General features: G+C 42.5%; 1 protein-coding gene across 7 annotated transcripts in view; it reads right to left on the reverse strand.

The window, feature by feature from the left end:
• Window positions 1-16,065, reverse strand: part of ABCC5 (ATP binding cassette subfamily C member 5) — a 73,585-nt gene that overhangs the window by 49,730 nt on the left and 7,790 nt on the right. For 6 of the 7 annotated variants that reach the window (XM_073359170.1, XM_073359172.1, XM_073359173.1 and 3 more), the window contains exon 2: window positions 14,766-14,948. In XM_073359170.1, coding sequence (XP_073215271.1) covers window positions 14,766-14,894 — 129 coding nt within the window. In that variant the 5' untranslated portion in view covers window positions 14,895-14,948. Of the gene's footprint in view, window positions 1-14,765; window positions 14,949-15,925; window positions 16,049-16,065 lie in introns of those variants that run through there. The other variant, XM_073359169.1, reaches the window with a different exon arrangement.

Consider the following 16,065-nt stretch of genomic DNA (forward strand, 5'->3'; position numbering starts at 1 on the left):
CATACTCCACACACACCCCCATTTGAAAAGCACACTGCAGCCACTTGCACACTGGGATAGCTACCACAATGCACTGCTCTTTGTGGTGTTGCAAGAGCTGCTAATGTGGCCACGTCAGTGCACTTGCAGCTGACAGTGTAAACACACAGCAGCGTTTTCCCTGCTACAGTCTCCGAAGACTGGTTTAACTCCTGGCGCTCTACATCTGGAAGCGTAGCCAAGCCCATAGACTCATTGCGTGCGTGTGCGCTGCTCAGCCCCTGCCTGGGGGCCTGAGCTCATTACAGCCTGGCCATGTTAACTGCTACCTGTGTTTTCTCAGTCCCTACCCAAGGGCCTGAGCTGTGACTCTTTACTGCCCTGACCTAGGGCTTGGGCCTGTTAACTGCTGTTACCTGTGTTTGCTCATCCCCTGTCGGCTGGCTTGAGCCAGGACTCCTGTGGCATGACTGATTCCCCAGGGGCCAGTGCAGGGACTAAGGGAGGTGGTGTGGTTCCCTGCTGCCCCGGAGAGGGACGAGCCCCGACAAACACTCTCTACACGCATGCATGCCAATAAATGGGGCAATTCCTACCACACTTTTTCTAATTCACTATCTTGCTAATGCAGCATTGGGGGTTATTTAATATTAAAATACAAATACAATAAAAGCACATCTAGATTGCAAAGTCAAGCACTCAAAGATTAGGAAACGACAGGTTTATAGATGCCCTTTGCACATCCATCCTGTGACTTGAGTAAAGTGGGACCTGTGATAATATGTTCTCAAATAATTAAGGAAAGTATCATAATCTATATGCACAAGGGAGACAAATTAAGATTGCACAGACACCCTTTCTGTGTAGCATTTCCCAACTTTCAGGTATTTGACTCTGCAGCCAAAAATATATATAAGATAACTTATGTAATTTCCCAGCAAGGGGGATGCTGTGTTTTTTAATTATACTACATGCAACTGTAATAAAACAGCACCCCTCAAAATTAAACACCAAGTTTGGAAACCTGAACCTTCAACACTGCAGCACAGACTACTACCACGTGAACTACAGGACTAATTACATTAAGTTGGCAGCAGGAGAAGGCTGTTTTTCCAGAAAGGGGGTGAGGGATTCAGAGCAGGATGAACCACTGGGTCCAGGTGGTGGGTTTGGGAAACCCAGCCTGATCTCTTCTTCACCTCTAGATTTGAGAGAGCTCCTGCCCCATGTGGTTCCCCAAGATAGCCCCATTGGCCCATTCCCCCTATGGGCTGGGGAAGCCCAGCCCAGGAATCTTCTCCCCATTCCTGACCTGGTGCTTGGAATCACAGTATCACTCTGGTTTGGGACAGCCGGGCACCAAGTCACAACCCTCAGAAGGGGCTGGAACATGAGCCACCACTGGAGAGTGAGTGTAGGGAAGGCTTGCTCTCCAAAACGTCTCCCCCGTGCCCATCCTGGGCCTTCCCTGCACACCAGTCTTGGATTGGGGTTGCAGTGCCAGGGTGGACAGTGCATAGATGTAGTGGCGGGTCACCCAAAAAAAAATTTAATTGGTGGGTCACCTAAGTTTCAGAACCCCGATATATAAATTGCTTGAGAAGAAAGTTTGATGTGCTTAAATGTATATAAAAACCCAAATATACATGCGACCCAAAAAGTTAGAAAGAAGTTGGGGGAGTTTCCTGGCCAAAATGGAGAACTAGTCTGCGTACAGAATTCTTCTGGGATCTTTTCTGCAGTTAAGAGATTGGAATATGTGAGCTTTTACCTGAATAGTTTACAGGTATAGTCAGTTACTTAAATTAATTTGTCCCCAGGACAGCTCCAGGGTAACAGGAAGAAGCAGATATTTTGCTGAATGCAATTCCCTTATTTTTTCAGAACCAAGGGTGTATCAAGCAGCGTTTTTAACAAGAAACGAGAATGGATATGAGTAGCATTCCCCTGAACCAGTTCTCACACAAAAGGAGAGACATCTGTGTGCTCACTCTTGCACCAGGAGTCCACGTAAAAGGGGTCAAACAAGGACTAAGAGCAGCAAGACTATGGCTCAGGATTAAGTGCACAGGCAGAGCAGCATATACTGCAAGGAACAGAATGGGATGGTTCATCTGCCCGTACGACATCAGACTCATAAGCCCTGACTGTACTCTAAATGTACCCTGTGTACTAGCAGAACTCAGAGACGAACAGTGCTTCAAGTGTAGGATACTAACAGAAGCTCCTACTGCCCACTGCCTTACTTGGCTATGGTTTAAAACCAACATTAGTTTGTTTTGCCTGAGGGCAGAGAAGTGTTTCAATTACATTTTTCTAAGATTAATGCTGCACTTTTTCCCCTGCCTGGATTTCCTTCTTTGTCCAGACTGTGCAAGCTTACATCTGCATCAGTCTGTCCTCACCTCCCTGCCAATTTTCTTTGAGTATATATATGCTGTAGCTATAAGAACAGGATGGTTTCAACAGGCTCATTGCATACTTTGTATTTAATTATATATTTGTAAAAAGATCAACCTGCTGTATAGCCCACTTCCAAGTGCCTCAGTGGGAAAAAGGGGAGGCACTTTAAAAATAATTTGTTTCCAGTTTCCTCCCTCTTCTTCCTCCCTCCCCCATGCGATTTAGCCACTCAAGCACATATACTTCCCCATCAACCCACAATACATTCACAGCAAGGTGCTGCGACACAATGGGTGTGAGTTTAATGTTTGCATGTTTTTGGTAGTTCACAGGAACACCTCATTCACCTAATGGTATGTATGAAAGGGGAGGAGACAGACTTTCATTCCTTGATTTGGTTTGTCCTAGGCATCATAGCAGTCACATAACCTGCAATTCCTCTGACAGATGCAGCTTTGGTTACACAAGTTTTCAAATTTATTTGAGCATAAGCTTTCGTGATGTGCATCCGATGAAGTGAGCTGTAGCTCACGAAAGCTTATGCTCAAATAAACCTGTTAGTCTCTAAGGTGCCACAAGTACTCCTTTTCTTTTTGTGAATACAGAATAACACTGCTGCTACTCTGAAACAGGTTTTCACTTCACTTCCTTGCCAGTGACATGTAATGGAAGAATGCATGAAAATTTCAGGGTCCCTCCTAGTATGAGCTGCTCCATTGCAGAAGACATGAAAAACAGCTCCTCCCTGCTCCACCACCCATCTCAATTCAGAGACAAATGTGACTTTTCTACCCAAGCGAGTGACTTTAGAACTGATTAACTCTGATTTGCCTGGAAGCTCCCCCGAGACACAGCTACTGAAAATCCAATCACCCTCTATAATCCCACACACTGCCAGTACATGCGATTTGGGGATCACCATCACTACACAAAGCCTCTTCCTACATGTGGTTGCTCATTTTCTGAGCCTGGCTAAGTGGAAGCTTACACTACAAAACCATACACACCCGATGTTAAACTACGGACATGTAAATGCAGGTTTAGGTTAACACACCCACTCTATACATAGGTACTGCAGGAGTCTACAAACAAATGATTTTTCACATCATACTAGCTAAGAATCAGGGAGTAAGTTAAAGCTGTAATATGTTTGACCAGTTTTTTTTGTGAGTTGAGTGTGTTTAGAAATGGCCTTTAAATATTAACTGCTTTCTACAGGGTCTTTAAACCAAAAGTATAAATACATACCTAGGCCCTGGCCACTACATACATAATCAGAGACAAGTCGATTTTTTTTAATAAACATTTTGACACCAGACTTATCCATAACATTCACTATATCACTAATTTATGTAACACGGATACAAAGAAAATACACAGGCCTCACAGATGAATATATTTTTAAAATTCCAGGTCTTAAAAAAATAGATGGGGAAGAGAGGAAGATGTAGACCAGCTCCATTCCCAATTACAGATTACTGGTGGGAAGCATTATATTTTATGGAACCACCCCCCAAAACAACATTTGAAGCTACATCTTAGCTCTGAAACCAAACATTTATATTTCCATTCTAGGTCTCCAACAATTTGCATGGATCAAGTTTTAATATTTAAACTTAACCACTTGGGCATATAGTACGAGAGCAGCAATTATAGTTAAGACTTCATAACAGTTTCCATTGTAACCCATTTTCCATCAAGAAGAAGAAGAGTTAAGAGTTAAGTTAAGTTTGTACATAGAACAACCTGCATTAGTGGAGTGCTTCACCACGCAATCTGACAGCCCTATTTGTGACACCGACAGGCCAGCTCAGTTTCCAGGCTGAAATTTCATGGCGTATCTGACTAGATTCACTACCCTCGCAAGTTTGAGCAAAATCAGTTCAGCCATTCTTTGGCACAGAGAGTAAGAAAGTTTATCCTGTTACAAAAGAGTTGCTAGCATTCTTGTATATCATAAAATAGCAGGGCTGGAAGGGATCTCAGGAAGTCATCTAGTTCAACCCCCTGCTTAAAGCAGGACCAATCTCCAATTTTTGCCCCGGATCCCTAAATGGCCCCCTCAAGGATTGAACTCACAACCCTGGGTTTAGCAAGCCAATGCTCAAATCACTGACCTATCCCTCCCCCATATTGTCAAAATCGCTGTGGGTTGAACATTTCAATTTGGTATGGTAACATCTCTCACTGAGCAGCAGTAGTCCTGCCTATTCTGTAGGAAAGTGGTTTGATTTGACTAAGTTATTAACCTCCAGGAGAAAAGGAAGTCACCAACCTGGACATCGTATCAGAGGGTAGCCGTGTTAGTCTGTATCCACAAAAACAACAAGGAGTCCAGTGGCACCTTAAAGACTAACAGATTTATTTGGGCATAAGCTTTCGTGGGTAAAAAACCACTCCTTTAGATGCACGGAGTCAAGCTGGACATACAGATTAGATATTTTGCTAAACTTGAGAGATGCAGCTCAGGAATGCTGTGTTGTTTGTGAATATTTAGCTGCAAACCAGCAAAAACCTTAGCGGTTGTGTAAGGGCTGAAGTTGCAAAAAATGGATGATGCACTGTATTTGAGTAGTAGTGTGTGATTGTGTAACTAAAGAATGTGGCAAAAATACATATGTGCAAAGAGGAAGAGTTAAGTTTGTACATAAAACAACCTGCATTTTCAAAACGGAGTGCTTCACCACGCAATCTGACAGCCCTATTTGTGACACCGACAGGCCAGCTCAAATCAAATCCATAGGACAATTCACTTGTATGTGAATATCAAAGAAATGTTAATGTTCTTGTCTTCACTTGCCTATAATCTGTTTATCACCACATTACATCTATCCCATACTTTATTAAACCTAGATCAAAAGTATATGTTAGAGTAAAGATAAAAATTTACTTTATGTGTAAGCTTTATGAAAACTAATGAAAGATTGTTTGTAACTAAACACATTGTGTACATCTCTGTAATTGGATTGCTCATCACGAGATTGGAACTTTGTAATTGTAAATGCATGCTAACTTCAAAGCATGGGTCATTGGGTTTGACAGTACAAAATCCACACAGACCCAGTATGCGTTTAGTCAAAGGAAAAGCCCATGCTGTGATGAAAACACTTGCCAGATTGCTTTCAAGGGAAAACAGCTGTACAAATGAATCCAGGGAATGATCTTGTCTCTCTGAGCTGTTTGGACACTTTCAGAGAACATTCCAGATGCAAGACAGAGATCTCCAAAGGGTTATTTTGGGTAACTCTGAGACTCTTAGGGAAAACTAGCAGATCACTACATCTCTGCTATCACTTTTGATTTACAACCTTGGACTCACCTGTTAATGTATTTTACCTGCTTTAACCTCTCACTAACTCATTTTCTTTTCTTAACTAATAAACCTTTATGTTAGTTTATTAGAGAAACTGGCTGCCAGTTTTTGGCACAAGATGGAGAGTATCCATTGACCTGGGGTAAGTGGCTGATCCTTTGGGATTGGGAGTAATCTGTTGCCTGATTCAGGAGGTTAATAATAATTTGGATAATATGGGTTGTAGGCTCAACAATCTGTTTGATCAGAAGACAGTAAGGTCCTTGTCCCGAATCAGGCTCAACAGAATTTACAAAGCCTGTTGTGTCCATATATCATATGGCAGGTGAGTGGACAAGAGTGCATCCAGAATGGGGTGGGGGGGATTGTGTCTTAGTCTGTTGCTTGTTTTTGTTGAGCCAATACAAACATCTAAACTGAATAATCTTGCGCTCATTCCCCACTTGCCTATGCCTCAGAGATCCACACTGTAGGTCCTCCTAGATTACTGTGTCTGCTCAGAGGCTGGTGGGATAGTTCTATCAGAGGGGAGAGGAACGCTCACAGCTTTAAGAATAAAAATTCTGAAGATGGTATCTTATTTCCCTCCTCTTGAGCACAGAAACCACTTTCTCTCCTCCCCATACACACGCTGTCAGTGACAGGATTCCCTGTGTATGTTTGTTCTAGTAAGCACCCCTCTACTGCAGCAATTTACTCACAGCATTAGCAGAGCAGAAACAGCACAAAAGTGGAATTTCTCCTCCAATACATGAGGTGTAGGCTAATTGCCTGGCAGAAGCAAAGATGGGTTTTTAAGAATGAGTGTTTTTCCACTCATGGACGAAAATTAACAACACTCTGATAAGCTCTTAAGGTATGTATACACTGCAATTAGCCTGCAGCTGACTACTGTCAGCTGACTGGGGCTTGCAGGTCTTGGGCTGTAAAACTGCTGTGTAGATATTGGGGCTCAGTCTGGAGCCCGAGCCCTGGGAAGCTGCGACCCTCTAGTCCAAGCCCAAAAGGTCAATGCGGCAATTTTACAGCCTCACAACCTGAGCCAGCTGACATTGGCCAGCCTTGGGTGTTTAACTGCAGTGCAGACATACCTTTAGATCCCCCAGTATCCTACTGCATGATTAGATAAAATGAATGGTTCCTTGCAGTCCCGGAATCTCCAAGTGCAGAATGAAAAAAATGCAATCATTAATTTCCAACACCCAGAAATTTAATTATTACAGTATGGGATGTGACGTCTAAGATTTCTGGTGGCAGGTTTTGGGGATTGTGTACCTTGTATGCAGTTTTTCTTCTATGTTAGTGTAAGCAGAGTCAGGATGAGCTCCACCCTGTCATCCGGTGGTGAGGTGTGGCAAGTTGTGGAAAAGAACTTCAGGGGCCGATCTCATTTGCATAGGCACACCCACCCCGCCTAGAATGAGGCCATAGCTGCCCAAATGGTCACTTTGGCTGTTGTGGGATCCCCAGTGTCTCTGTTATTGGGGCAGGAAGAATAAATTGCTATTACCCTGATTATGGGAACTGTGCTTGGAACTGTACTTGGCCTTTTGTTATGATGGAGGGACTCACCATCAACTAAGTAGCACTCGCTAGGCAAGAGTCATGGGTTCCAAAACTGTGAATTGACAGACTGGGGACAAGTATTAATGCTTGGTGGTATGGGCCTCTTGGTGAGGGCCTTACATGCTGATTGCACTTCCTCCTCTCTCCACTGTGGATCATCAGAGCTAATTTTGATTCCATTGGAGTCTAGTTACAGGCTGCTAAGCTCACTTTGGGCTAATGGTGCCAGCACTGAGGCTCCCCTACTACAAGCTGAATTCACCAAAGAGCTGAACAGACTAAGAGCTGAAATCACTGAGCGTTGTGTTAAGTAGTGGGGGAGCCTGAAGATATATTGTGGAGCAGTTTGCGGGACGGCTGGAGTGCCTTGTGGACAGGCTGGCAGAGCAGTTCATAGGACGGCGGGAGCTGCTTGTGGGACATGGAGCAGTTTGCTGGCGGAGCGGAGCCCTATGGAGCTGCGGGGCAGTCAGCTTCAGATCATGTAAGGTGCCCCTTACTTCTCTTCCACCCAGGTTGGGAGGTAAAGCTCTGCAGATAAACTTTCGAACTCTAGGGCTGCCCTGACCAGGGACAGAGACTTTTGCGTCATGGGACTTTGGGTGATTTCGGGTTGCTGCACTCAAGAACCAAAGGGAAAGGACACGACCCAATTTGCTGGGGGGGGGGGAGGATTGCTCATGGGTTGTGTTATGAATTCTGTTGGTGGCGTTTACCCAACATAATGCCACATTGTTTCTCTCTGTTATTAAAAGGCTTTTTGCCACACTCAGACTCTGTGCTTGCGAGAGGGGAAGTATTGCCTCTTGGAGGCGCCCAGCGGGGGTGGTATATATTTGTCCCAGGTCCCTGGGTGGGGGCTCGAGCCGGTTTGCATTGTGTTATTGGAATGGATCCCCTAGATATTGAACCCGGCCCTTGTTGCTGCCAACTCTGAGGGGCAGAAGGGTCACATTAGCGTAGTAAACTGAACTATGAGACAGTGACCAGAATTCGACTTCTACTTTACTTTAGTAGAAGATGAAGAGAAGGTAAAACTGCCAAATCCTAGAACAGTTTCTATCTGAACTTGCTAAATGGATCAAGTTAATGCACAAAGATACCTTCCAATGTGATAAGAGATTTTACATGTGCAAACAAATGCCTCAAGCTGGTGAGCACAGTTGTAAAAGTAGCAGAACAGACTGCTATCATCAAGTTTTCAAAAAGCATACATGTAAACACAGCCATGTTTACTTTGCCCCTGTATATCGCCTGCAACACAGCCAAATGTTGATGGATCTGCTCATTTGGGCAGCAATTAAGCAAACAAATTCAGAACTTTGTGCCAAGTATGTCATCTTGATAAATGGCGCCAATGGTGCTTCACCCTATTTCTACAGCTAATCCACCAGGATTAGCTTCAAACATCACCTACAACTAAAGACACATAGGAACGTCTTCAGATATAAAAAATGCCAGCTCAGAACAAATTCTAAAGCCCATTTGAGTCCACTGACTACATGGGAACAGAGACTGTTTTATAGAGCGCTTGACTATTTAAAAGATTATCTGGAAAATGTGCGTATCAGTATTTTCCACAGATTTTGGTCATTTTTCCCCCCAGCACCTGAATCTCAGCGAGATTCATTTGTAGAGCTCCTAGCATATGTAATAGGAGTCTTACTAATGTCCAATAGCAATTGTGTGGATTGCTGATCAGCCAGTCTACACTCAGGCTCCCAATACTATAGACCAGCCCAATGGTGGAGGTGAATGGGTGCCAACAACAGTGAGAAATTTTAGGAGTTTTCCTAGTGTAGGCAGGACCTTTGTCTGTTTCAGGACCTAAAAATGTGGTGCTGAATCCCAGCCCTCTTGAGACCTTTAAGCCTTATGAATGTTCAGTGCTATCCCTGCAAGGCCTGCAAACACGCCTACCTAGGCAAACGGTCTTCACCCAATAGAGCATTCAGGAAGTAATCCTGAGTAGGAATGGGGAGAATGGGAGAAGACTGAAGAGAGAATTACTAGGGCTCCACCCACTCCAACTTGACAACATGGATTTTACCTGATTCAATTGATGAGTCACTGTGATCAGAAAGAAATCAATGTGGGTGCAGCACCAATCACCAGTGTTTGCACCACGTTTGGGAGGCGGTCACATCCAGGTCCCGTGGCAAAGACCCTAAGGGTATGTCTGTGTGGCAGCTGGGAGCATGCCTCCAAGCACAGGTAGACAGACACACATTGGCTCTTCTCGAGTTAGCATACTACAGGCAGCCGAATGACTATGGCAGCAGTGGCTCAAGCTAGCCACCCGAACACAAACCCAACCCACCCTCTGGGTATATACCAATGGCCTGAGCCACTACCACGCTGCTATTTTTAACTAGGGTGACCAATCGGAATGGGACAGGGGGATAAACAGGTTGCCCATTTAAGACAAAGTCCCTAATATCAGGATGTCTGGTCACGCTATTTTTAACACACTAACTGAAGTGGAGCTAGTGTTTGTCTACCCACACTGGGAAGCACACTCCCAGCTGCTGTGTACCCTAAGCCTGAGCAGAGTGCGTTGGGGCAGGGTGGAGATAAATTACGGTGTTTTAACCTATATTACTTACACACACACACACACCCCCCCTAATTACTGCTTCAAGTTAAAAACTGACACCGCAAATTCAGGAATTTCCAGGAGTACACCGGACCCTAGCTAGAACGCGGGATTTGGGATCCATGCGCGGTACCGCGTTAACCGCATTATAGTAGGGACCACATTAAAATGAATTGCAATTGAAGTAATTAAATTTGGGATCCATGGCTGCAACTGCGTTATATGCGAATTTGCACTATATAGACGCGCGTTCTAGCGAGGGTCTGGTGTATTACATATCACTGTTTCAAAATGCTTTTGGTTTTTAGGCCTTTCTGATAAATTACTTCCTACCATAGCCCTTAAAGCTTTTCTGGAATGACAAATTCTTTCCATTCCTTGTAATGTCTCTCTTTCTGCAGTGGACTTCATGGACACAACTTCCAATAGGGTCCCAGCTAAGGAAATATAAGCAATGCAATCTTTCTGATATACTTCTTTAAAGTACATGGTTAAGAAGTTTGAGAACAAAGGATATTAACGCATGTATTAAAATTCTGGTGAGATATTAATGGGATGTTTTGAAACATGCAGAATATATTTAATCTGGTAAAACACACTGGCTTTTTAGCATCAGTAAAAGGATTGTTTGTGGAACCCTGCAACTACCTTTAGATTTGTTAGCACCAGAGAGCAGCATCTTTCATCAGGAAATTAAACACTATAAAACACAACGGTGCTAATTAGCACAGCATCTCCTTATACAGGAGCAAAGTTAAGTGTTTAATGCATCTTACAAAATAGAATATTAAGGTCTCTTCTACAACACGGCTTTTAAAAATCCAGTGTGGCAAAAGCACATGTATAATTTTTATTTGTTATTGTTATTATGTCCATCTTGGGTCAATAAGATTTTCACTGGAATTATATTGCTTTTAATTTTTAGCTTCCCAAAACACTTTTCACAGGTCCAAGTTTCTATGACAATGCCTCTATCAGGTAGCATCAGGTTTCCTTGGGGATTATTCTTACCTGTATGACAGGGCACTGAGAGTTAGTATTTCAGGAATCCTGCCTGAGATAAATACCATATCTTTTTATCCACACAGCCAAGATCTGATAGTGCTGTGAGCATGATACCCTTAGCTTTCATGAAAGGAGCAACTCACTCAGCAAATACTATACCTACCCCGTATCAGCCATCCCTAGAGATTTAGGAATAGCCCTTTCAGCCTTCTTTTGACAGAAGACTCGAGGCCACAATGCCACGCCCTGGGAGCGGATGGAATAAGTAGCATATGAGTGGGAACTCCCTAGGGCAAAACAACACAGAATCTTCACATGCTCGGGATTGGAGAGCGACCCAGGATTGACATGACATCCACCAGTAGCCTCTAGGGTCTTGGCTATGCAATGGCTCATACGCCATCCTTTCACCCATGAAAGATCTAATTTAGGAGACAAGTGAACATTTTGCTGATCTCAATTTACTAAGTAGGATGTGCACAACTACTGCTTCTTAAAAGCAGTTTTTAGCACACAGAGAAATGCAGAAACCAGAACTTGGAAGACACACTCAGAGGCAAGTCTGGTCTGATGCAGCTACAGCCCTGCCTGGAAGCATGAGAACCTGGTGACTAATAAAAAAAATACATACATACATACGTACATACATACCACCTACTTCTTACATAGCATTTTTCCATCTATAGATCTCAGAGCACTTTACAAAAGGAGGCCAAGTGTCATTACTCAGCACTCCACTTACTTTGCAGCTCCCACTACTTATGAGAGCCACTGAAGAGGACATCCCCCGCTCCCCAGGACAAGAGGAGGCACATGCCTTCATGCTCCTATGCATGGACAAGAGGAAATTAACACCCCATCTTCCTCTCAGAATAAAAAAAGCTGTGCAAACACTTCTCTGGCATCACACTTCGCAACAAGTGTACTGTGGTACATTTGAGGCTCGGTTTCAATGCAGTACAGCTCTGAATGTCCACATTTCAGCATTTTCATTTCAGCTCTTTGTAGCGGCAACTTTGTTGAACAGAAACTCTAGTTTCACACAACTCACGTTTTCAGCTGTGTTGTAATTAGGAACTACAAAACTACAAATATTGAGCAATCCAGCTAGCATTAGCAACATTTAGCAGTTTAGTAAAATAAATTGACTTTTTTTTTTTTAAACTAAGCAAAGTGTTCTGTACAGGTTGTTTGTTCTACATTTAATAAATACTGACCAAAATTGTTTGAGCGCCCTCTGCCAGGACCCTCACGTTATTTATTTGTACTATCTGATTGGGTCTTCTGGGCACTACTGCCCAGGCTCCACTGTGCTAGGCAATCTGCATGCACACACGCATGCTCTCACACGCTAAAAAAGAGTAACAATGATAGATAAGCAACCAGCAGATTTTTTTTTTTTTTTTAAACAAGAACTGACTTGAGGGTTTTTTTGTGGGGTTTTTTTGTTTTTTACACTGTTGTTCTACACCAGAACTTTCTAAATCTTATTGTCCCCTCTTTGAGACTTACCTGTTTTCTGATTTTTTACCATAGCTTCCTGTTTTGTCCTTCTCGGTTAACCCTTCGACCGTGGGGTTTTTTGTGTTTTTAAACATATATAAATACATAAACCCAGCCCTACTGCTCCCTGTCCAGCCTGGAGCCCTGGACGATTCATCCCACCTTTGTTCTTAGCCTTCCACTCAGAATTCCGCACTTGTGGCTGAGAAAGGTAGAGAGTGTTCCACACAGCAGGCACCCCTCAAGTTCCAAACACTCAGAGGGTGCATGGCCTTTCCTGACCATCCACAGCAGGGAACTCCTCAGTGGGACCAGGCGTAGAGGTGCATCTCCAAAGACTATCCTGAATGTAGCTCAAAAGTGAATTTCAAAGCAAATGACCATGAAGTTTATTTCTTCTCAGTTGTTCCAAGAGAATAATTTGAAGCACAACACCCCCATCAGTACAAGGGGTACTGTACTAACTGCAGTTTACAAGGAGGTAAACAGCAGCTCATTCCCAGCAGCTTTAATAGGCTCACTGCAGGAATTACCCTATGCAGGAGCATGTTCTTAGGATGCAGGCCAATCAGAAGAACCATCCTAATATGGCTTCAGCTGGACTAAAAACCCATTGGCTAGAAAAGAAACAAGGCTCCCCACCAATGGTAACACTGTTGTCACCACCAATTCAACAGTGAAGAGTTGCTACTGGATAATGTATATTGGGTTGTAAGCCAATCATAATAATGTAATCAATGCTGCTCAGACGCTGCACCATGACTTCAGAGGGGCCCTGCTTCATTACCGTTGCCCGCATTAAAGCAGAAGTCAGATGTTCTGACTTGCCCTGAACAATGTCTGTTATCAATATTATGCTGAGTCACAGAGACTGTGCAGAAACTAAGAGAACTGCAGAGAATGCAAGTACACTCGGCATTCTGCCCCACTGCAGAACAGACCATTCTATAACAATTCAGCCTCTAGTACTGCAATGCTTTAGCCAGGGTTACAACCAACTGCCAAAACACAACTTTATTGCCATTTATCTTACTTTATTGGTACTTTACATGTAAAAACACAAGTTCAGATTACCTGACATTTAATATTAGCCTTTACAACAACATTCTCAATACTTGCTTTAAAACATTCATAGACTTCTCGTGAAAAAAAAAAAAGTAACTGGTAACTATTTTTCATACTGGGGATTTCAGACAGCTGATCTTTCTAAGGTGTTTACTATGAATCCTGACAAATTAGCATGTTTACTAGAGTTTCATATTGTGTGCATATACAAATAACAGAGAATCCAAACCTAAGCAAGACACATTTGCAGTATTAATCACTTACTTTATTTGTTGTTTAAACTAGTATTTACTTCCTTAGCATTTAGATACAAAAATTCTTGAGAAAAAGATATGCCCCAATAGATTCCAAAAGCGTCAGTAGTTATAGTAAACATCCCTAATCTAACTTGAATTGGCATAAATAACTGGTTCTGAGCTACACCTTTCACAAAAGTGGATCATGATGGTCAAGATTTATTGAGTAGTTGGGTTTTTCTGCACACCAATTTGTCTTGCAGTGTTTATGTTCCTGTTAAGGTTACCGCTAGCTATACATCTGCATAACTCCATTCTTATTAACCCATCACAAACTCACCAGTCCAGATAACATTGGAGAACACTAGCACAGCAGCTGAATGGCAGTGCCAATGCCAGAGTTTGGTTCTTAACTGGCAGGGACAGTTAACTACTTCAGTGTACAGCACAGGAAACACAATCAGCACTAAATAGTAAAGAACTAGAGATATGTAGTGGTATACGGGATATAATAAAGATTCGAATTCATCCCTTTAAGTACAAACAATTCCTACTAAGGCAAGTTAAACATCTGCTTCAGGAAAATAATCCAGAACAAACGCAGTGCATGATTAAGAATATCTTTAAGCTGCTAGCTCTGACTGAAGCTTGATTAGCAAGAGCTCTTTATGTTTTCATGTCATTTCTGTTGCCTCTGTGTTCAGAAGCATCATTCCAATGGTTAAACCTGACTTGTGCTTACAGATTTCTCTTGGCTTTATATCACCACAATTATACAGATGGCCTGATAAATGTGCATCAGAAAATGTTGTCTGTCAGAATATTTGGCATAATTCAGTTTAGTTTATTTAGTACTTCTTGAGAAAATGTATTTCAGTTTTGAGCATCTGTTAAGCACTAGTCTCCCTCACTAGTGCAATTTTGCACTAGAGGTTAATATATGTACAGCGTTCCTTCAAATGACCTCTCCTATGCAAGACGCAGAATGTCCATCATTGACCTTCAAGGTAACAAAGCTGGCATGGCAAAATAGGGGTTGCTATATGTAATTTATTAAGCAGCCACACAGAGACATGGAGAGTGGAAAAGAGAAACTGACCTTATATTTAGCTTGCTGGAATTTCAACCCTTCCTGCTCTTGGAACTGCTCCGAGCCGGCTCTCTCCCTCACATTTCTATACCCAGGACTGGGTATAACATACTCTTTTCCTAGGTCGATGTCTTTCATCTTCTCCTTCCGTAAACGCCAGGGTTTACAGTTGTATTTTCACCTCAGAAAAATCTAAAGAGAATTAAAATCCCACTTAAAACATATGTCCTACACCCTAAACAACCCTATATGATTAATAGGAAGCTTTTTACCCAAAGGTCTTGGGCAGCAATTTTGAAATCCTATTATAACATGTGACCAAACTACTCCACAGTGCCTTGTGGAGAACTGATTCAAGAGCACATGAACCCCTTGCTAAGCTAGTTAAAGGGTATCCATAAGTAACCATGAGACTAAAGTGACTCAGTGCGGAAGCGCCACTATAATATCTAGCCTACTTATAATTTTCAAGTATTTGTATCCTTATGTAATCTTAATTGCTAGAGATCAGTCATTTGATTCTAGCAAATTATAATTTTTTCAAAAATGTTTTAATATCAAACATCTAGAACTCTATTTTCTTGATTGTGTAATTTTACATATTAGCATTTCAAAATAGTATGCTAGTTTCAACACCCATAGGACATACAGCATGCATCTCTGCAAATCTAGCACAAGATATTGTCAGTCTTCTCTACAGCGCCCACAGACACTATGAAAAAAGCCTATTCTTAAAAAGATAATTTTTTCTCCCACACAAGTACTATTCATCTTCATTACAAATTTGTACAAGCATTAAAATGTATTTGCATTAGATTACATGCCTGCCTGTACATTTATTTATAAAGAAACGCTTTGGGTTGCTGTTCTTTTCAGACTGTTAAGTCTTTCAGGTTAGAATAGCAAATTTCTCCATAAAGCTGCTGGCCTTAAAGTCACTTTGTCCCACGGCATTACATTTTATATCTCCATAGTTGTTGATTTAAAAAAAACAAGTCACTGTGAAAAGGTCAGCTTAAATCATACTGCAGCCAGAAAAATGTAGCAGCAGGTCTGGTCTGGTGCAATGGACCAGAAGCCTCCCATATTAATTGCATAAAGATCATCATCCAGGCTATTTCTGTAACATGCCCTTTGCCTCATATTTACAACTGGCCCTATTGACTTACAAGGTGGGTGAAGTAAGATCTTTCATTGGACCAATTTTTGCTGGTGAGAGACAGACAGAAACGGGTCCAGGACAAGGTATCACCTCACCCACCTCGCCTCTCTAATATCCCGCGACCCCTCCCCGGCCACCACGCAACCT

Source organism: Lepidochelys kempii, chromosome 9 (genome assembly GCF_965140265.1).
Source record: "Lepidochelys kempii isolate rLepKem1 chromosome 9, rLepKem1.hap2, whole genome shotgun sequence".
Lineage (NCBI taxonomy): Eukaryota > Metazoa > Chordata > Testudines > Cheloniidae > Lepidochelys > Lepidochelys kempii.